Below are 23,812 nucleotides of genomic sequence, written 5' to 3' on the forward strand. Positions count from 1 at the left end.
GAAAAAGATAAGAATTTTTTATTGTGAACAAAACAGTGCCATAATAAATTTTATCTATAATTTTTTTTCAACAACTTTTTTTTATTTCATGACCAAAAGTAATTCTATATGCCCCAAACATACTCATGAATGTGTTCATACAGAACAACTCTGGACAAAACTTATCTCATTATCATTTAAACAGCAAAATGAAGGCTTTTTTCAAAAGATTTTTTTAAACATAAACTGTTATAAAAAAAATTGGAAAAATTTATCTTGGCACATAAGATAAAGAGTGTTAACAAAATCTGAAACAAAACAACAATGTACATAAAATAATTCTTGTGACAACAATTAAATAACAAATGTTTATGGGATTATACCTACAACCTGGTAATATTAAAAGGGGTGAGGGATATCACACAATAATTACCAGCAATGCTCTGAAGGTCCAATTCACGTTCAGCTTCTGTTAGTAACAAAGTAAAACTACACTATGTACAATTACAATTATATTATGTATCTAATACACATTCGTTCTTCATACTTTTGATGGTCATTATTCTTCTATATCTACTTTTAAACAAAGTACCAGTCATACTGGATTTCCATTTATAGAACTTTTTATTTAAACGTATTAAAACTCTTTGAAAATAAAATCTCCATGCATCCTTCTTAAGTCTAAAATACATATAAATTGTTGCCAAAATTTTTCGTTTTCAGTGACACTTTAAAGGAATATTTATGTTCAGCATTTTTAGATGAAATGTTACCAACAAAATTATTTACACTGAGCTGTTTTTCTTGATCCTATACAATAACTATCTACATCTATGTACTTTATTAGTATTACCCAGAAATCTAATATTAACTGTGCAAATGACAATACTGCTCTATACCAAGCCCCGAACTTTTCAAAACCTCAATCATACCAGAAAACTCTTATTTTTTAGATAAGTAACCTTGATTTTGATATGATAGCCAGTGAATTATTCCTGTATTTTCTTTTATCAGTTAAATATTGTTCACATTTCCCCATCATAGCTGTGCATGCATATTTTGAAAAAGTATGTATGCAGTCCCAATACTGATATAGTCTTGAACAATAAACACTGTCATACATATATATTACCAATTTGATACAACATACATGCAATGTTTGCTTTGAGATATATATATATATATATACTGACCAGTCTTAAATGCTTTATCTATAGTCCTCAACAACATCTACATATTACTAGGGAAATCAGCAAAAATAGGCAAATTTTAATCCAAAATATGTACAATGATTAAAATGAAAAGCTGAGGTATTTTCTATATACAGCAGAATATCAATTACAAGAATACTGTGAATAATTATAAAACAAATATAGACCCTGTATTCATCAATAATAGAAACATCTGTTTAACAACTAAAGATATCAATCATATTAATAGTCTTGAAAGAGTCCTAGAAATGAGAGTTCTATTGAAATTCTACTTGTGAAATACATCTTTTGCTGAAAACCCTTTCACAACTAGTATCAAAGTTTGCAATTTTGAATTCTGAGAGTGATAAGTTATACCATTTAAAGTTAATATGTAGTAAAACTTACTTGATAGAAATAGAAATTCTTTATTTGACCAATCATGGATCCTTGTCGTTTTTTAATTTTTCTCAATGTTTTTTTTTTAACAATAAAATGATAAAATACAATAATATAGAACTTTTTTCACGTATGAACTCATTTTATTGCAAACTAACCATTAAAAAAAATGATATATTCTATTTTCATAACCACTTCAGAAAAATCAAAATTGTAAACTACTGTTCCCTAGGTGTCTATAATCTCCTGCAACTAAAGACAAGGTTTCCCATGCATGATTTACCAGTGGTGACTACGTAAAGCAACTATGATATATAGAATAGCCTCCGTGTTGCTGAGTGCATGCACTTTTCTTACCTGTAGGTGGAGTTTGAGCATATCGTACAGTATCATTTTGCATTGTGTACCAGTTTGAGGACAACTCTGGTTCTATAGGTCAATTAAGAAAGGCGGTAAAATAGATAGGTCATTTATATGCAAGTTAAATGGGAACATGAAAATGGGGAAGTGATTTTAGTATACAGATTATAATTAATATTATTTCTTGTTTGTAAATAAGAATTGTCCAAAGGGATCAATATGTTAAATGTAGTGGGGGATACAATAGGGTGATTCCTTCAAATACGGTACATCATTCATATGCAAGGTTCACACCAAATGAATCACTCTTAAAAAAGATTAAAATGCTTTCTAATAACAAAAAGTTCAAACAAAGTCTGTTCATCTCAAAATAAAGATAAAAATTCAATAAATTTGAAAAAGTAAACTAAAAATCCTTCACCCAGTAAGAATTTCTACTAAAAACTGAAACAAGGCATAAAACCATGGTAACAGCTACAGTTTGTTTTACCTTTTGAACTCAAGACGCTATCTGGGATATGTTTGGCTAGTTTAAATTCTCTCTCTTCCCAGAATTTACTTATTTGATTGATTTTCAACTCAAGGTCATATTCTGCTATAGCTCCAAGATAGATGGAGTGTATTAACTGATCGTTCTCTTCCAGGTCATAGGTCAAGAGATCACATACTGTGAACTGTTTGTCTGAATCATATGATTCATTCATGCCAACAAATATGGCCTTCCAATGTCTTTCCTGAAAAGAAGAGAACAATAATTACATTAGATGTATGTTTCATTATAATATTTTATTCTGATTGGCTAACTGCACATCAAATGTTATTCCGTAAGCAGTTGCATTGCTCAATACAACTTTTCATTCATGATAACACGTGCTCCAACAATAAAGTGCACAGGTGAATTAAATAATAAAATATATAAAATTCGTGTTTTCATGATCATGGCTAAAAAATGTAATTATAAGTATTGAATGCTTCTTTTTGTAACTTTATAGGGTTGTAAAAGCGTTGACCGTGCGTACATTTTTAGAATGAAGCGCTTCCGTGCTTCATACAAAATGTACTTCAGTCAACGCTTTTACACCCCAATAGAATAGAAAACTGTCTGACGTGCATGAGGACCTTGCAAGGTACGCACATACTAAATATAGTTATCCTATTACTTATAATAAGAGAGAATTTAACATTACAAAAAATCTTAACTTTTGGACATTGGACATGTGACTGATGGAAACTTTGTAACATGAAGCATCCATACACAAAGTATGAGCAATCCAGGTCTTCCACTTTCTTAAATATAAAGCTTTTAAGAAGTAAGCTAACCCCTCGGCTGTAGACACCGCCACAAGATCACTTTCCCTATGTCGAGCTTTCTGCGACAAAAGTCCCAAGCTCGACAAAAACCAGTGAAATTTTTAATAATTTGTCATAATATAATTTATAAATTACATCATGTAATTTTCAATAATATAATGACCTTTTATGGGTCACCAGGCTTTTTTCATGGCTACAGGTTGTGCAAAATTGTCAGAATTTGTATGCATGAAAACCCAATATTGTTTGATAAAAAAAAATACATCCAAAGAATTTAAAGATGAATATGAAAAAATAGCTCTTTATAATATGCTCTCAGATAAATTAAAAAAAAATTGGGTCACTGGACTTGTTTTCTTGCTACACAATAAAATAGGTAAATTCACAACATATTCTATTGCAAATATAACTTAATTAGAGTTATAGAATTATTTCCCCTTATATCTGAGTTACCTCCCCTTAAATGATCTTAAGGAAGTACACCACTAATTAATGGCCCCATTGCTTTCTATGTTAAATTCCTCAATTTCGAGTGGTCACAGCTCTTTTATCTTAAGTTCAAATAAAGTGACAATCATTGCATGTCAAAGCAACACCTTCTGGTGTCCTGTACTGAAAAAATCAACATACCTTACATTGCATATAAGAAAGAACTGGTTCCCGGAACTTCGGATGTACCAAAACAGGTACTTCCGATCTGACAAAAAGGCAAAATGTACCCTCCTTTTTAAATTTTATGCCATTTTTTTATTATTCAAATTTATCAGTCAAAAATTGTTCTGCAATGATCACCAGTCATGCAGCTTTCATTTGATACCAAAATTAATTAAATATTCTAAATATATTGAAAGTTATGTCCATGCGTAGAAACTATTTTGTGTTGAATATGTACTACTTTCTGGTATGTGCTTTCTGGCCGGGCCTGAATTAGTGGTGTTACACCTTAAATGGCAAAGTTGAAAAAAAGTGAATCAAACCAAAAATTATGTTTTTTTGTAAAATACAGCTGTAAATATGATAAAACACATACTTACTATATTGACACCAAATGTTTTACATATAAAATACATACTACTGGCCAAATCTAAACATTCCTATTAAGATCTAGACAGATTGTTGTCTGCTTTTTTAAAATCCAAGATGGAGGAAGGCACCCCAGCTACCTTAGTTATTTGGCAATTCACCTTTTAAAGACTGGCAGACTAATTTAAGGCTTAATCAGCTATTTTATGAATTATTGGTAAATATACACATGTCTAAGGCATCATCAGCCAGTTGATCTACATACCTTCAAAGCATCATTGGCTAGTTTATGAAGTATCGGTAGATCTTTCTTGAATTCATTGAGTGATGTAAACCAATGACTCAGTAATTTTTCTGCCTCCGGAAGAGAAGATTTTCTATCTAGGTAAGGTTTAAGTTGAGCTGCTGCAGCTTGCCATTCAATCACTTTCTCTAAAGCCTTCTTTATATTCATCTGTAACCATCAGTATACATCATGTAGCATTATTCAAGTATTTAGAGGAAAAATATTTATTAAAAATGTTTGCAAAGTATATAACAAACTCAAAACATTTACATGTGCCTGTTCAAAGTAATGAAAACATTTATCAGTAGTTTCTTACCTAATATGTTTTTGTATCTAATTATTTGGAGATTTTGGTGATGGTGGCAGATTTTCATTATTATTGATTAATTTTTCACTAGGGTTTCAGACTCAGGATGATGAAGAGCATATTGTATAGACACTTGTGTTGTTGGTTTTCTGCCACATCAAAATATACTTCTCCTTTTATTGGAATGTATGGCCAGGTCAAAGTACTAATGACCTTTGATACCAACTTGCAAATTAAAAGTATATTTTTCTATTATAAAACATGAACATAATTGATTCTTCAATTTTTTTTCTCTTGAAATCTTTATTCAAGGAAGAAGACCTCATAATTTATGGTGAAATATTTCAGCAAAAAAAAAAAACAATATTGAAATACAAACTATAAAAAGAGAAAAAGAAAGTACTAGTTCATATATAAATTGTTTTATTATTTGATTTTGTCATTTGATTAGGGACTTTCCATTTTGAATTTTCCTTGGAGTTCAGTATTTTTATGATTTTACTTTTTTCTTCTACTAATGTGGTTCCTTGTAAATATAACTTTGATAAGATCTTACCTTTTTGAAAAGCATTTGCTTCCAGTCCTTGATAGCATGTCTAGAGACTTCAATATACTTCCATAACTCCTGCAGTACATCTATATTGACTGTGATCTCGTTTAGGAAAGTCAAATCATATGGTTCACCTACAATAGCCTCTCTCCACTTACTAGCCTGGTGTAATTGTTTCTGGACATGGTAAAATTTATCTCGGATCTGTCAATATAATACATGTATTAATAAATATAATGTGGTATGAACAGAAATGTTTGTATTATTTCACTTAATTCATGAAAAATTTAATACTATTGCTGATTTACATCCTGTTTATATATTTTATTACAAGAGTGCACATTGTTGAAATGTCTCAACTGCTGTTCTAATGATTGAATTAATGTTGAAAGTCTGGAAATTGCAGGTTTTGATATTGTCAATGATCCATAAATATGACGTCAAGATCAAGTAATCCCCTGACAAACAGATATGTACATTTACAATCATTTCATACACCAATTATAGTTGACCTATTGATTATAGTATCTAACCAGATGGGGAGCAGCTTTATACGACCGCAGAGTTCGAACCTGATGAACAGTTGGGGCAAGTATGGACACAACATTCAAGCTTGATACAGCTCTGGATTTGGATTGTGATTAAATAGTTGACACAACATAGGTTTCTGACACAGAATGAATGTGGTCTAAGAACTTAAACTTAAAAACTGAAATTTTTTAAATTGGACATTTACCTATTATGGTCCAATATCCAAAATCTAAATACATGGTTAGATTCAGCATATCATGGAACCCCAAGGATTCAATTTTTGTTGAAATCAAACAAAGTAGTTTAATTTTGGACCAACTTGAAAACTGGGCCCATAATCAAAAATCTAAGTACATGTTTAGATTCAACATATCAAAGAACACCAATTATTCAATTTTTGATGAAATAAAACAAAGTTTAATTTTGGCCCCTTTGGGCCCCTAATTCCTAAACTGATGGGACCAAAACTCCCAAAATCAATCCCAACCTTCATTTTATGGTCATAAACCTTGTGTCTAAATTTCATAGATTTCTATTTTCTTAAACTAAAGTTATAGTGCGAAAAACCAATATGTCTTTGGACGATGAAGACAACGAAAACGCCGCCGCTAATGTCATACCAATATACGACCGCAAAATTTTTTTGCGGTCTTATAAAAATCTGACAAAACAAAGAAATCTCAATATTGACCAATAAACCATGAAATGAGGTCAAGATCATATGAAAACTGCCAGACAATTATGAAAAATAGTTTTATACACAAAATATTAACACCTGTGTGATGATAATGTAGATTGCAGTTATAAGTTTAAGACAATGTACATCACAGAAATCAGTGTAATTACAATATGGACTACAGTTATTAATGTAAATGACATACTCTTCTCATTTCAATAAGGATCTTTGAAGCATTCTGTTCTGGGTCTAGGAAGTGTTCTGATGTTGCCATTTTAGCTAATTCTCTTGCTTCCATATCCAGTTTCTGAAAATAAACAATAAATATAAAAGACATAATCTATACTGTTAATTCTGAACGTCTGCAATGAATAGCTTCTAATGATGTAATGACTAACTTAACTATTTATAATAACCTGCAATAAGCATGCCATCAAGAATAGTCCAAAATAAAAGAAAGAAAAAACTAAACTAAACTAAAACAAATAATTGCAACATATGTCCTATACTTTATTGAAAGATCTTAGATTCACATTACCCAAATAGATAATTTCTTTTTTTTTTTTTTTATATTTGATATATGTTGGCATTGTAAGTTTGTATAATTTTAAAATGACAATTGTAATGATTAATTCACTCTAACACATAAAGTCATGCTAATCAGTGACTAAATCAATATTTTAGTTTACTGACAATAAATTCAAGTTAAGGCAAAAAACATCTGTTAAAAAATGTCACACTCACAGAATATTTTTTTTAATATCAAACAATGAAAAAATCCAGAGCAACATCTAACAAGGCTGAGTAGAGGTAAAATTATATGAATTTATTAGATCTCAATACAAAATAACAGAAACTTTAAAGTTTGAAATCTCAGAACGGTAATACACTAAAAACTTTTGGGGTTTTTGATTAATTATTCCAACACATAAAACAAACTTTTTTAAAGTGATCCTTATATCAAATTAAAATGGTCTTGTTAACCTTAAAGTAATATTTACATGTAATATAAGACAAATTATTGGTATTCTAATTCATAAAAGATTAAACAGGAATCAGCCTTTGTCAAATTATCTATTAACATCAATAAAACCACAAATAATTTTCATAAAGTATTGTCCATTGATTTTGCTTCTTTTTTCAGATCTAAAAAATACACCACAGGGAAAGCCAAAAACTTGAAATAACCTCCTATTTAAAAATACAACAATGAAAACAATATTTAGTGTACCAAAAATCTTTCTCTCATAGCACTCTACAATGTGAAAGGAGAAAAACAACAGTATTTCCTTAATTGTACAATAACAATGATTTGAGACATGCTAAAAATAGATTAAATCTGTGACTGTTAACATCATATACATTCCCCAATCTTGTACTTTTTTCATTCATTCCAGTAAACAACAAACCACAACAAGATTTCACCACAAACCTCAAATGTATTAAATGAAAGGTTATTTAGCTAGCTGTAAAGACAAACATATGATTATTAAAGCTGTTCTCATCTTGTCCACAATACCATATAAAGACTGGGATTTTTCAAAGCTCTCATTTTCTGTTTCAAATTCTTGGCTCTGGAAAGTCGCTGTTTAGATATATACATATTTATCAATACAAAGCAAAACTATTATTTTTTTTATTCAGACCATTGTATCAAAATTATATTTTGTCTTTTCTTCTATTTCTATATCAAAGTAAAAAGAAATTCCCCTCCATTCTGATCATGTTAACAGATTTTATAAAATAGCCAGTATCAGTTGAATACCTGATGCTATCTTATTTGTATTCACAATAAGATCAATACTTTAAGGTTGTTGGTAAAATTGTATACAAGTTTTGTCTCCCTCCTCCAAATGTCCCACTTGTCTATTCTATGAAACAAATAATGTCATATGCTACTGGCAGATAACCTCACTATTTTCAACGGACTCAAGCTAAAAGCTAAAAGATATCTAATTTTTTCTTTAAAGTCTGGAATTTTACTTGGTTATTTCTCAGTAATGTGTTTTGTTGCACTAATGAATCACAAAGAGTGTTTGGTCACTGCTGAGTAACGAGTTAGTGCTTTGAGGATATCTAAGTGCAATGTTATAAGTGGTGCATCATACCTTATGTATATTTTCTAACCGGTGAGTCATTAGTGGTGTTTTATTGATTTTTATGTGTGGTACATCATACTTTATCAGAGATCTCAAATGGATGAAATTGAGCAATGGAGGAACTGGTGAGTCATGAGTAGACATGAGTGGTGTTTTGTACCATAAATGATGAGTCATGAGTGGTGTTTAATGATTTTAATGCATGGTAATCATACCTTATGTGTATCTTCTAACTGGTGAGTCATGAGTGGTGTTTTAGTGTTAACAAATACTGCAGCCTCCTGCATGGTTAACATGAATTCATCCCAGCGAGCCCGGACATTACTGTCATCTCTTTCTTCCTCAGGTGTTAATTGTCTGTACGTCATTCTAACAACCTAGGAAAGGTAAATAATAAACACTTTTATTGTCATTTTCCAGAAAAAATCTCAAGAAAAAATTATTTTGAGACATATCAGCAAGAATAGTGTTGAATTATTAATATTATTTCAATGTGTGTTTCATTTTTTGTGGATTGAGGGAAAATTGTAATTTGATTCACAAAAAGGAAATTCTCTATGAGAAACAATGAATTTATTATTCCATTATTTAAACATTTCAAACTGTAACAAACACAGAAACTAAAAATGTTTGGACAGGCAATTCGGAAAATGTACCAGTAGTTTGAAGAAGAAAAAAATCTAAGTGAAAGTAATTTTTAAAGTCTATACTAAATAACCAAACATGTTGGTATGTTTACAATACCTCAAACAGCAATTTAACATATTCACATCTCTGTTGAAATATAGGACTGTTTTTCTTATACAGGTTAAAGTTTTTAGCATATGTTGCAAATGCATCGATCTCATCACTTTTATCTTTCAAACTCTGCAAAAAAAAAACAAAAAAACATTTAAACAAAGGTTTCACCTTGTGGAAGCATCATGTGACTATACTAACTTACATCAATGACCTATCATGTTTCTGATAAAATATATGAACAAAGAGCGTAGAAAATTGAGATGAAGAATTTCTTGGGAAATAGTTTTTTTTAAAGAATCTTATTACACCTAAACAATCTATTTCTAAAAATCATTATTTTACCAAAAATCATTATTTTACCAAAAATCATTATTTTACCAAAAATCATTATTTTACCAAAAATCATTATTTTACCAAAAATTGTTCCATCATAACTATAAGGTACCTTCAACAATTAAAACTATTTCATACTGTAAAACTAGCATTCATTATACAGATCTAATGTTCTAAGTCTTTATAAAAATGTCTAAAGAACAAATTACTACCTTAACCTGTTCAGAGAAGATAAGAAATATATGTTACCTCAATTGTTTCTTTCATTTCATCACAGAAGTTATTAGCGAGAGTTGTAGCTTCCTCAGCGACAAACATTCCTACTTCTGTATAGATATCATTCAGCCTTGGTATTAAATAATCATGTACAGCTAAACAGTCCACATAAAATAAACCGTTCTCTGTGGTGAAGTTTCTCTCAAATATCTTCACTTTCTCTGACCAACTTCTAATGTCATTCAATTTTTGCTGCAATAGTCAGAACAAGTTCAATACAAATATCAAAATAACATTTCAGTAATTATTTTTTCAACTGAGCCATAAAATTGATCCAAGGAGCTTCCACAATAGGCAAATTTTTATTTTACCTTACATTACCTTACATTAGCAAGTATCAAAAACAACTATCAAATAACAAATATGGCCCAAGACCACAATTAATGACCCCGCTTTTTGTTGTCCACGAATATAGTTCCTTTTAATTAGAGTGTATTTTTCCTTATTTTTTTTTCTTTCCCTTCCTCACTCATTTCTTAGATATTTTTGGGTGGAAATGAAAGAAGAGAGGTGAAATAAATTTTTGGATGTTGTATTTAAACTGATTTTGATATGGAATGAGTGATTAGGCCAAGTGCAAAAAGGTCATATTTACAGTTTTCGGAACATCTCTTGACTTGTCAATAGGGGTATGGATGTGTATTGGCTAAATTTGTAAAAGTGATTGTTTCAATCTTTCTGAATTTTGGATATATATTTGGACTAGGGCTATACATTACACACACAAAAAATTTGACAAAAGTGCATGGTGCAATTTTTTTTAATAATACAAAAAGTTATAAAGAACTGATAGAGGAATTAATTGTGGTCTGTGGCCTAATAGGTGCATTTCAGCAAATTTTGAATTTTTACTATCTTCTCTGAATGATCTATTTGTATTAATTTGTCAAACTACATGAGAAGAAATGATTTTCACTTTCATTTGATTGAAATTTTGTGAAAAAGTCACTTTTCAGGTTAAGGGGGTTCGCGGGTCTAAATCATTTATATAGGATTTCTCTATATTTTTCTATAAATGAACTTTATCTTATACATGTAGTTAATAGAAAAATGAAATAAAAAAATGGGGTCACCGTTCATTTGCGCTCCCAATCTGCCTTCGAAAGAAGCATACATCTTTTTAAAGTGTTTTTTTTTCTGTTGAACAAATAGAAGAAATAAAGGTAATATCGAAATAAAAAAAGAAATTTATTACAGAAATCTCTCAAATTTTACAATAATTTAGTTTAAGTACAGCATATATCGTAATTATATTAAAAAATATAGGTCACCGATGAGTTAAAAGAGATATTTCAATTGTAAAGCCAAAAAATGGCATTTTTCTACCAAAGGGAGATAATTTGGAACTTTTTTAATGATGTTTACATTTTAAAAGTCATCTGGGGCCAACACGAATTAATTGTTTTGAATGTTTTTTGTACCATATGATAAAGTAACAACTACAAAAGGTAATAAATAAAATTTGTAATGAAAAACAAATGTTTATTTTTTTTCTGAAATTTTTATACCCTCGAGCCTCCTTAAATGACCAAACTGTAGCTTTTTCACTTTTTTCAATATTTTTGCAAAAACAGCATGCTTAATTTCACTCTGACAGGTTTTTTCTGATATCTATTTGTGTTTGTGGTATTTATTTCAGTTGTTTTACTCATTTGTGAACTCTGAACACAAAAAAAAGTAGATAAAAACATAAAAAGAGTGCAAAATGTGCTGTTTTAACAGTCTAAGTCTAACAGTCAGTATACGTAGCAGGTGAAATGTGAAGTTCTATGCACTTAAAAGTTGTATTCCTAAACAGATTGCACTGAATCTATATCAAAAACACTTATTACTGGTTGTTTAACCATTTCTGTTTCACAGACTACCTTTATTTTCTTCTGTTGGATAGCTAGTGGTTAAAATATTTGCCTTTTGAGGCTGAAATTTCATTCAGGTTTTAAACAGTAAAGTTGATAAACTTTGCATCAGACCATACTGTCTACATATATAGTTGAAAGTGATAGTCTTGTTACATCCAGGCTCCATGTTTTGTCATATCTAAGCAAAAAGAAGCATATCTCCATCTCCCATATCATTTATATGCTTTTTAATATGCAAATGTGGGGAACGGCCTAAATTGACAACCTGTTTTTTTAAGCTTGACATTGCTAAAGACCATTTTATCCACATGTGTTATGCTATTTGAAACTTATATTACCATTAAAAGTACATTTATAACATGTTAAAGTTATAGTGATAACTTAACAACTTCAGAAAATTGTGGTTAGTGAAAAATATTACATTTGATATAAGGCCTCACTTTATTTGAAAACCTCTATTTTTTGGCACAGGCTCATATAAAATTAACTTCTGGCCATTTTTCGTAAGTCTGATACATGAAGTATGCTATCTGTTGCTTTAAATAGATGATAACTTATACATAGAGACATTAAAAAGTGTTAGTTTTGGTATCTTTTGGTTTTAAGAAGCTCAAATTTGATAGTTGAAATTGTTCTAATTCAACGCCACAATTCAACACCCAAAGTTCAGATATAAAAAATGCCACATTTTTTTTATTTGGTATCATATGGCTTTGAAACTTTGTAAACTGTTTTATAATATACTATTATATCCCCATTTCCATTCTCAATTTTAAGCTTAAATCATGCCAAGTTTTATTAGAATTGGTCAAGTTTTAGGCCCCTAATAGGCCCAAGACCACAATTAATGACCCCGCTTTTTGTTGTCCACGAATATAGTTCCTTTTAATTAGAGTGTATTTTTCCTTATTTTTTTTTCTTTCCCTTCCTCACTCATTTCTTAGATTTTTTTGGGTGGAAATGAAAGAAGAGAGGTGAAATAAATTTTTGGATGTTGTATTTAAACTGATTTTGATATGGAATGAGTGATTAGGCCAAGTGCAAAAAGGTCATATTTACAGTTTTCGGAACATCTCTTGACTTGTCAATAGGGGTATGGATGTGTATTGGCTAAATTTGTAAAAGTGATTGTTTCAATCTTTCTGAATTTTGGATATATATTTGGACTAGGGCTTTACATTACACACACAAAAAATTTGACAAAAGTGCATGGTGCAATTTTTTTAATGATACAAAAAGTTATAAAGAACTGATAGAGGAATTAATTGTGGTCTGTGGCCTAAAAGGTGCATTTCAGCAAATTTTGAATTTTTACTTTAACATCTTCTCTGAATGATCTATTTGTATTAATTTGTCAAACTACATGAAAAGAAATGATTTTCACTTTCATTTGATTGGTGCAATTTTTTTAATGATACAAAACGTTTTTAAGAACTGATAGAGGAATTAATTGTGGTCTGTGGCCATATGTTACCTCAATTTGTATGGAACAACAAATGTGTCATCTCTATTTTTATGGAATAACAAATGTGTTACCTCTATGTGTATGGAACAACAAATATGTTACCTCAATTTGTATGGAACAACAAATGTGTCACCTCTATTTGTATGGAATAACAAATGTGTTACCCCTATGTGTATGGAACAACAAAGATGATGTTACCTCAATTTGTATGGAACAACAAATGTGTCACCTCTATTTGTATGGAACAACAAAAATGTCTCTTTTTGTATAGAACAACAAATTTGTTACCTCTATTTGCATGGAACAACAGAAATGTCTCCATTTATATGGAACAACAACTGTGTTACCTCAATTTGTATGGAACGGAAAATGTGTCACCTCTATTTGTATGGAACAACAAATAGTTTACCTCTATTTGCATGGAACAAAAAATGTGTTACCTCTATTTGTATTTAACAACAAAAATGTCTCTATTTATATGGAACAACAAATATTTTACCTCTATTTGCATGGAACAAATATTTTAGCTCTATTTGTATGGAACAACAAATGTTTTACCTCTATTTGCACGGAACAACAAATGTGTTACCTCTATTTGGAATGCTGGGACTCCTTTGATCTCCTTTAAAGATTTATCACTCCATTTTTTACAGAAGTGATGTATCTCACTAAGCCAGCTATGATGTTTACAGTACTGGTCTATCTCATCTAAAGCTTCTAACATCAGGTTTTCTTGAAACTGTATGGCAGCTGAATAAACCTTACTGTAAAACAAACAAAGTACTTATTTGTAAGTGGGGGGATGTGATATGATAGCCAATGAGACAACTACCCTCTAGAGTCAGAAGGACCAAGTCTGTAAACAACAAGAAGCCACCACACAGCCTCCAACAATGAGCAAAACTTTGATGCATTATAAGCTTCATTTTAAAATAAAAATTATATGGTACGTTAATCTTCTTTGATCATAACATAATAGGTCAAATTATCTTCATTTTACTAACATTGATTAATATTTTCAGAAAGAGATGTTTTAAGCAATAGATAAGAAAAGGTTTTTTTTTATCAAAAAAGATTTCTGTGTGCTTACTCTTGTTGTAATTTCTCCTCTAGATTAGCCTTAGTAAGAGGACTGTATTGTCCCATGAACTGTTATCACAGAGATATGTCTCTCCTTTTTGTAATTTTGATAATGCAAACCATTTAAAGTCAATAGACCATGACTGAGGGGGCTGAGCCAAATAATCTCCATGGCAATGAGATGTGGCAATGCTAACACATCTGCATACCAAAAAGCATTGATGTACCACAAGTTGATCCCCATAAACTGACCTAATCACAAACTAATACATGTAAAGTAAGCAAACCATTAAAAGTCAATAGACCATGACTGAGGGGGTGAAGCTAAATAATCTCCATGGTAATGAGATGTGGCAATGGTAATTCATCTGCATACCAATTACCATTGACCTACCACTAGTGGTTCCCCATAAAACTGAGCTAATCACAAACTAATACATTGTTGACGCCGTTGCCGAAAACATACCTATGTCTCGCTTTTTGACTCTGTCAAGGTGAGACAATAAAACCTTCTCCTCTAACCACTAGCTGTGTACTTACTCTTGTTGTAATTTCTCCTCTAAATTAGCCTTAGTAAGAGGACTGTATTGTCCCATGAATCCTTCTCCTTTAACCACTAGCTGTGTAGAATCATCATGAAGTACCAAGTCTGGGGTTGCAATACCTAATTCATCCTCCTCTTTAGATTTTATATCTGCAAAAGAGAATCAGATTATCCTTTATGAATCCATGTTTACAATTTTTTTTCAGGGGTAAAGAATTTTATTACGATTTTAAAGTAGGAATTTGTATCCCAATAAGTCAACATCAAACATGTTGAACAGGCTTTTCCCTTTTTAGTATCTACACTATCACATATGCAATATTAACTCTCTCAACTAATCATTTGGCAGATCATATACATATTAATACACCTGGTTATAATTAAACATGAGCTCAGGCAGTTCAAATCATGCCATCTTACTTTCCATTGAACATGAGTGAGCATGTGCACTGAACTTAATATCTTAGATTAGTCCACTTACCGGGCTGAGGTAAATCAGGTACACCAATACCCTCATCATCTCCTCCTGCTATAGATTTAGTAACCTGATTCTCCTCTTCTATAATGGTATCACCTGCCACTGTTTCCCCTGCCTGTGACTGAGCTGGTAACACACTGTCCCGTCTTTGAGAACTTACTGTTAGGGCAGTTAAACTCTCTCGTCTTAAAGAAGCCATAGTGGCAGCAGCTGTACTCTTTCTTCTCTCATGCCTATAATATAATATGTTTGAAAAATTAAGAATAAGCAGAGAGTATTTAATTCAAATAGCAAATTAAAACTAAACAATATTGAATCAAATTCAAAACAACATATTTCTTAAATGTGAAATTTAGGATAAAGGTCATATAACATGTGTCTAACGTTTGTATACTACTCACAATTAATCCACTTTACAAATTTTGTTGTTCTTTTATATATAGTGAGTTAGGTATAGACCTGATCAGGTACATTTGACCTTAGAACTGAAGCATGAAAAGAAGGTCAACATCAAGTGATAATGACTAGCTGATAAGGTCTTATCATTGATGCCAAATATTGCTAACCTGTAATGCACAGCTGCCAGCTACAGAAAAATAGATCACGTCATAAAAATTATCTTCATATTAAATGAAAATGATGTCTAGAATGGGTAACAAGGTCTAAGCATTAACATTACTTGAAATTGATAATGACTAAAGATATCTCTTCCATAAATGTGTTAGAAGGAGAAAAGAAAACACTTTTCAACTATTGTACATTAAAAATACAATAAAAACATATATCATAAAACACATAACTTACTTAAAAACAAAACATAATTAAATAAACTACTGGATTAATTATCTCCTCACTTACTTTTCAGCAGCTTCAGACTTAATATGATCTGTTTCCTCAGATTGATAATCAGGCAGGGAACCATCTATAGGAATTGCATTAGAGCACAGCACCTTAGGAATGCCCTTCAGAGTACTAGATAATGCTTTTATTAATTTGTCCTTATTTGGTGACAGTCCAAGTGTATCTAAACAAAAATATATGATCTATATAAATTTTAGAACAAGATAAAATTGCATGCACCTTTAAAGTTTGTAAAAATATCTTAACAAATATTTTCATATATTATTCCTCATTATATATAGGTATTTACTTTACGTTATTTTATTTTGTTCAGACACCTGTCTAATATTGAGGACTATATATTGACCTCTAAATGTCTGTTCTTGTGTTGCTGCCTCATGATATATATCATATCATACATCTCCTTTTATTTATATGCATATTTGTTTGATCCAAAACTTTAGTACCTTTATAAGATAACATTTCATCACCATCAATTTTATTTAATCAGACTTTCCAGATCCTGTAATATTTTAATTATCAAACCCAGTGACATTACCAGTTTATCAATAAGAAATCAACTATAAGATCATAAGGTATAATACTATCTGTTTACTGACCTTGCTTTGTAAAAACCAGGAAAACTTTGAAGAAACCTTCTGTTTCTGAATGGTTCTTCAACACTTCATTAACAAACTGTATAACTTGTGTTTTACAAATCTCATACATATGTTCTACAATCAGCTGATCTGTAAGCTTGACAAAGTTACCAAGACGTCTGAAACAAAATACAGAATTATACAAAGTTTCAAAATATCTAAGGAGGTTGGGATGCCAAAAACTTTGAAAATTACTTAGACACATAATATTTGAAATCGAGAATAGACAGAATTTCCATGATTTTAGAACTTTCATCAAAAGTATAAATAAATTATATATAGCGGATAACTTTTGCCTCATGTCAAATTATTAAAGTGATAAATAATTAAACATTTGTAATGGTTATGTATTATAATGTCAACAGTCAATCTGTCAAGTCTAGAAATTATCTAAAAAGAACACACATACCCTGTTTCATTCCTGGCTTTAATAAGGTTAACTTGTCTTTGTTCATGCTTTATCCTCTGCAGGTGAAGGGAGTCTTTAGAACTGGAATATTTAAATATCTCATTAGTATGGCACCTATTACAAACTAAACAAATCGGACTTTATATTTTATTTTATGACTTTAATATCTACCAAAAAAATATCCCCTATTTTTTCCTTAGTAATAAATAATATACTTCTGTAGATATCCTGAATCCTTTCTTAACATTTATGTTTCAGTTTAACAAATAGCAATTCTAATATAATTCTAATCAAACAAATTATTTGTTGTGTTAAACAACATGGAGAGTATACGTAATCTCAGATTATTATAGTCATCAGGAATCTGCTGTTCAGTAGTTGTTCTTTGTTGTTGTAGTTCATAAGTGTTTCATGTTTCTCGGTTTTTTTTTATATAGATTAGACCGTTAGTTTTTCTATTTTAATGCTTTTTCACGAGTAATTTTTGGGGGCCTTTAATAGCTTGCTGTTTGGTGTGAACCTAAGCTCTGTTTTCAAGACCGAACCTTGAACTATAATGGTTTACTTTTATAAATAGTGACTTAGATGGAGAGTTGTCTCATTGGCATGCATACCACATCTTCCTATATCTATACTAATACCTGTTGATATATATAAAGAGGTTACTTACAATACAGCTTTCTTTTTGACTTGTTCTTCACAGTGATGTAGTTTCTTGAAGGATGCTTCAGCAGTAACATCCACCATCATCTTACAATATCTGTAATGGTAATATATTCTATTCAGGATTTCTACAATATTAGTTTTGGCGGAAGGTTTTACATTCTAAACATTTTAATGATTTCCTTGCAATCTATTGTTTTAAAGTAACAAAGAGATTTGTAACATCGATCTAACTGACATTTATCACCTGAAGTCTAGAAATGTAAAAAGAAGTTTACAACCAAAATTATTACAAAGACTTGAATCCAGGATTTTGAAAAAATAGGGGGAAGGAAAGTAGACAATGTTAGGAGTAAAACTTGTAATAGCTCTTGCTCCATAAAAAGGGGAGTAGGGATATCCTAGCCCACCTCAATCTGCCCTTTGGTATCTTATGACACCAGAATTCTGACAGTAAAAGTCAATACTCTTCAATCAATAAATTATATAATATTCTACTTACCCAAAGAATTTTTCTATTACTTTCTCTGCTTGCATGTTCTTGTAGTTGACTTCACTCTCAAATTCTGGTAATAAGTATACTTTACTGAAAGACAAACATATATGTTAAATACAATAGTCATAAAAGAAATTGATTTAAGGATATTTGCTGCTGAAGCTAGAATAAATATAATTTCCAGGACTGAATTATTTGTTTTCAATAGAGGATGTGCAACATCTAAAAAGTATGGAAATATATATGATAGATCTGTGAATATTTGTGAGATATTTTCCTATGTAAGTAGATTACATTCCTCCTCATATTCAATATATATATATATATATATGGGCATTGTGTACTTACTCTTTTTCAATGGGTAAAAATTTAACAGTGACAAGTTCTTTTAGTAACCTGTAAAAAAATAAACGTTATAATCTCCAGCTAAAAGGTACTATATCATTAACACTGAAATATACAATGGTAAAATTACAGACACAAGTTTACAGAAGAAGTATAACACCACCCCTGACGTAAATTAAATACAAATCCACAAATATGTTAAAACCAAAACCTCAAATGACAGATATGTCAAAATAATTTAGTCAAGCTAATTATTATTTTGTAATTTTTATCAATATGAGTGTTTTACAGTATACCAAAAGAAGAAATATTCACATAATTTTTCATTTTGGAAAAATAAAAAATAAAAAAAAGCTGTGCTTTTTCTATGAATACAGGCATTTTTTCTCATTTAGCGCTCATGTCTTTTGCAGCCAACATTACAATATGTGTTTATCTTATTTTTGAAGGCTGTATGGTTACCTTAAATTGCTAACATCCACTTTACTTGAACTTTGGTGGATAGTAGTTTCATTGACAATCATACCACATCTCTTCATCTTAAATTGGTTTTTTTTTCTAACTATCAGTATACATGTATATATATATATATATAAATTTATATGAATAAAAGCTGATAAATGAATTTATTTTTTGTTAAACTGTCAGATATCCATTTGTTCAAGAACATGTTGTATGTAATTCGCCGTTTCAGAATCTAATGCATCCTGGGTAATATTTTCAAAAGCGTACACCAAAGCGTTTTGATTGGTTTAAAACGTCCTAAACAATCGAAATTCAACCAATGACGTAACGTTATTTTCACTTTGGGGTACGAACAATGAAATTACCCATGATGCTTTAGATTCTGAAACGGCCAATTGTTTCTGGAGAATATGTGAAAGTGAACTAGATTTTTGTGTTTTTTTTTTCTCCATTTGGGTCTACAAGTCGATAACTTATAGAATGACACTCCTCCATTACCTTGAAACCTGTATGAGAGCAGCACCAAATGCAGGAACAGCTTGCAATAATCTATTATTCAGTTTTTCTCTTTTCCTCATAAAATCTAAAGTATTTCTATTGTATCTCCATCTACAAAGGAAACCATCTTATATCAGTACAAAAAACTTATTGCGTTTAAAATAATAATAATTTTAAATAGATTTATATAAAAAATATGTGCCCCATCAACAAATCAACAAATATCATGCAAATTGAAAGCAGAAAAATCCTTTCAACTATAAGGAATGAATGCATTAAAATGTTTGTGAATGCAGCTTAAACTTTCTTACCAGCATTTGTAATCAACTTACATAGTAAAAACTTTAACATTTTCTGTACAGTATATTAATTTTTGTACCGATTTTAATCTTATTTATTACACTCATTGCAAAGTAACATAAATAAGGGTACAGAAAAAAGTTATCTCTGATTTTTTTAAACTAATTATTTCATTATTTTCTTCTTCATCTAATAAGCAGAAACCTACTTTTGAAACATCTTCATGACGAGAAAGTTTTTGAAGAAAGGTACTTTAGAAACAGCATTCCACAGGACTGCTTCTCTTTGCCAATCAGATAAACTCATAGTTTCTGAAGGTTGATCTGGGTACACATGTAAAACTCCAAATGTTGAGAATACATAATGTTCTGTGTTCACCTGTAAAATATAAACAAAAATAGCATCATGTGTCTAGTATTATAAAGTAGAAAGATTGACTTCTAGAGATTCTTTGCTTGTCAGCCAGCATTGTTTGAAAAACAATCATATTATTGATCTATTATTAATGAATGTTTGCATATAATTAAGTTTATTATAAACTGTCATATTTTCATCTTTAAACATCTTTTTGGCTGTTATTCTTTCTTCTTACACACGCATATTTCTTTAAATACAAATTATCTCCCTTTGGGAATCTAAACTGTTGCCTAGAATGCCTACATTTACATATGTAAAAGAGTTCAAAACTTATTCAAAACATACTTCTTCCAAAACAAAACCTTTTAAACTCTGAAAGTGAGCTTGAAATGGCTGCTGTTATAAAATATGTTCCAAGTAAATGTACATGGTTCTGTGGGAATGTTCTTCATTAAAGTCATTTTTCAGGTACACATATCTTTAATTTAAAACAACACTCGATTACAGAAGTATATCAGGTTATAATGTCTTTATAGATATAATCTACCTTGTTTTTCTGTACAGATATCAAGTCATAGGGATTATAATGTCTATGTGGAACTATGTTAAAATGAATTGATTCTATTTTTCCAACATGATGAAGTTTAGCGAAGTATTCTACGGCTTCTCTTCCAGTCATCACAAGTACTTTCTCCTCCTGTAATAAACAAATACTATTAATCTTTGTCAGTGTATAATGAATCTTTCCTCAGAAAATGTATATAACTGTAAGTATAAAGGTTTTAAAATTCATTATGAAGAATTTGTCAAGCAGGCAGGGTCTTTAAAACACATTAAAATGTGAAAGTTTTTATCTATTACTTTTTCTTCTAAAAATAAAAAGGTTTCTTAAAAAAACACATATACTAACTTGCTATTGTTGATTTTGAAATTTCATTCACCATGCATATACATTTGTAGAAGTATTCATAAGTTTAATTATGATTTAAACAGCTAAACATCCAGTATATAATAGCACAACTATGCCGTATAAAATTTTGATGTGGCATGTGTCCCAAGAATTTTAATTAGTTGTCATTATTTTATCTTAGTTTAGTTAGATTTCGAAAAAAATTTCTCATAATATTTATGTGTTCCAACTGACCTCAATTCTAGGAGTCTTTTTCTCTTTCTTTCCATACAGAGACGTCAGAGAACTCCTGGGCGTTGAAGCTTTTGATACTGGTTCCTTTTCAGGTTTTTCCTACAAAGTTAAAATCAAATGATTAAATAATCTTCTGATTAAACATAAGACTTTGGTCAAATTAAATGGCATACAAATTGTAATATTTTGTAACTGAAAATCCTCTCCTTTTAATCAAAGAAAAATGCTAGCTTTTTATATAACTTATTTTTTATGTAATGTAACACATTTGAAATAAAAAATATAACATAGTTCAGTCCAACCTAAGACCACAAGAATAATGTTGGCCTTTACATTAATCCTCCAATATTTCTGAAATAATTTCACTTTTCGTTATGTAAGTAAATACCAATATTTGACCCCTTGGCCACTTACTTATGTAGCATCTTAATAAATACTTTATAATACTAACTTCATCATCTTCTGGTATTTCTGTCCTTAATGCCTGGGTTACTGTTCCATAATGCTGACTCCAAATAGACTCTCCTATTTAAAAATAGAATTAAAATTCTTGTTAATAGGATGTCAGATATTTGGAAACATCATATTTTTTTTATTTTCTGAAAGTTTTTTTATTAAAGAAATTTAAATGAAATTGAGAATGGAAATGGGGAATATGTCACATAGACAACAAACACACCAATGGGTCTTCAGCGCATACGTTAATCTAGAGAAGAGAACATATTTTAAACAAAGTAACTTGATAACAATACACAAACAACCACTACAAATTTGCAAGAAAATGTCATTTAAAAAATATCTGAAATATAAGCAAAAGAAGATGAAAAGTATACATTCTGGATACAACAACTGAACATGAACAGTACAGAGAACCTAGAGAGTATCTTAAAGCCCCAAGTCATCACACTTAACAAGAAAATGACTTCAAAATACAAAACAAAATTGTCAAATGAATAAGATTGTTAATTATACATTAAACAAGACCAAAACCTGGGAAGTGAATGCACAGCTATCATAAAAATTGCCTTCTAACTACTACTCAAAATTATTAAGCTCCAGATCAAATATTTAATCATTCCCTTTGACAGAAGCCAAGAAAAGTTAGACAAAATTATCCTTGTAAAATTTCACACATCCCCTTTCAAAGAAGTAAAAACTTTGACATAAGCTTTCTTACCAATTTCTTTCAAACAGACAGACAGACAGGGTCAAGCATTTACAAGACCTGTTATTTACCTACAGCAGGGCAGGTTTAAATGTAAGATTTGGAAAGCTATTTCTCCAGTAATATTAGATTGTGTACTTACGAGCAGCTAACTCTGCTGCTACATCTGCAATTGATCTGCTCATATCTCCTATTGTTAATGGTTTAGCCAGCATGTATTTATCTTCTCTGTGCTGAAAATATGCAATGTATTTTTTTTTATTTTTCTGCATGTTTTATGTGTACATCCCTTTGGTGAATATAATATTGACAAACACTGTAAATTTTATATGTTTTATAGACTTAAGATCACTATGAAAAGAAAAACATCTGGACACTTTGTAAATACAAAATTTATATATTGTTTTTTTCATATACTAGCGCTAGGTTAATAGGCCGTTAGTCCATAAGAGTATCATCATTTCAGGAGTCAGCAGTTCAGTACTGACATGATTTATAATATACTATTCTAAATTCTGTTCCTAAATAAAGTAATTAATAGTCAACCAAAATTCCAACTTCCTCAGCATGGTTGATCTACGATCCATTTGGATTTTATCATATTTTTTTTAATCTAGAAAAGCACTTATGACACAAAAAGATTATGAAGAGACATTTTCAATTGCATAAAGGGGACTGTTTTCTATTTTCCTAATCATTTTTCTCAATATAACAAACATGAAGAGTTTTCTTCTGGTCCTTTTATAATTCATTACAATTATACAAAGAAGTTACAAAACTTAAGGACAACCTACCGAAACATGAGTTTTATACGGATTTGTTCCATCAGGAAGCTGGAAATATGCCCTGGGTGATTGCATTGACTTTTTGGGAGAACCAGCACTGATCTTCATAACTGGAGCTGGAGGTACAGCACAATAATTCCTCGCAGGAAAGGCTCCAATTTGTCGAATCTTATCTACTTCCTAAAAATAAAATACAAAA

General features: G+C 30.3%; 1 protein-coding gene across 9 annotated transcripts in view; it reads right to left on the reverse strand.

Moving 5' to 3' along the window:
• The window catches only part of LOC139513727 (dynein heavy chain domain-containing protein 1-like), a 109,242-nt gene that overhangs the window by 79,141 nt on the left and 6,289 nt on the right, over positions 1 to 23,812 (reverse strand). For 4 of the 9 annotated variants that reach the window (XM_071302478.1, XM_071302476.1, XM_071302473.1 and 1 more), the window contains exons 6-31: positions 23,623 to 23,793; positions 22,971 to 23,061; positions 22,115 to 22,188; positions 21,664 to 21,762; positions 21,067 to 21,216; positions 20,371 to 20,540; positions 19,863 to 19,973; positions 18,903 to 18,950; positions 18,561 to 18,644; positions 18,066 to 18,155; positions 17,396 to 17,476; positions 16,948 to 17,105; positions 16,346 to 16,511; positions 15,491 to 15,720; positions 15,006 to 15,159; positions 13,975 to 14,149; positions 10,035 to 10,253; positions 9,456 to 9,578; positions 8,927 to 9,088; positions 8,132 to 8,197; positions 6,818 to 6,919; positions 5,412 to 5,609; positions 4,528 to 4,716; positions 2,419 to 2,662; positions 1,926 to 1,997; positions 413 to 448 (exon numbers count right to left, since the gene is read on the reverse strand). In XM_071302478.1, the coding sequence (XP_071158579.1) occupies positions 413 to 448; positions 1,926 to 1,997; positions 2,419 to 2,662; positions 4,528 to 4,716; positions 5,412 to 5,609; positions 6,818 to 6,919; positions 8,132 to 8,197; positions 8,927 to 9,088; positions 9,456 to 9,578; positions 10,035 to 10,253; positions 13,975 to 14,149; positions 15,006 to 15,159; positions 15,491 to 15,720; positions 16,346 to 16,511; positions 16,948 to 17,105; positions 17,396 to 17,476; positions 18,066 to 18,155; positions 18,561 to 18,644; positions 18,903 to 18,950; positions 19,863 to 19,973; positions 20,371 to 20,540; positions 21,067 to 21,216; positions 21,664 to 21,762; positions 22,115 to 22,188; positions 22,971 to 23,061; positions 23,623 to 23,793 (3,463 nt within the window). The remainder of the gene's footprint in view (positions 1 to 412; positions 449 to 1,925; positions 1,998 to 2,418; positions 2,663 to 4,527; positions 4,717 to 5,411; positions 5,610 to 6,817; positions 6,920 to 8,131; positions 8,198 to 8,926; positions 9,089 to 9,455; positions 9,579 to 10,034; positions 10,254 to 13,974; positions 14,150 to 15,005; positions 15,160 to 15,490; positions 15,721 to 16,345; positions 16,512 to 16,947; positions 17,106 to 17,395; positions 17,477 to 18,065; positions 18,156 to 18,560; positions 18,645 to 18,902; positions 18,951 to 19,862; positions 19,974 to 20,370; positions 20,541 to 21,066; positions 21,217 to 21,663; positions 21,763 to 22,114; positions 22,189 to 22,970; positions 23,062 to 23,622; positions 23,794 to 23,812) is intronic. The other 5 variants (XM_071302482.1, XM_071302480.1, XM_071302474.1 and 2 more) reach the window with 4 other exon arrangements.

Source organism: Mytilus edulis, chromosome 2 (genome assembly GCF_963676685.1).
Source record: "Mytilus edulis chromosome 2, xbMytEdul2.2, whole genome shotgun sequence".
In the NCBI taxonomy this organism is placed as follows: domain Eukaryota; kingdom Metazoa; phylum Mollusca; class Bivalvia; order Mytilida; family Mytilidae; genus Mytilus; species Mytilus edulis.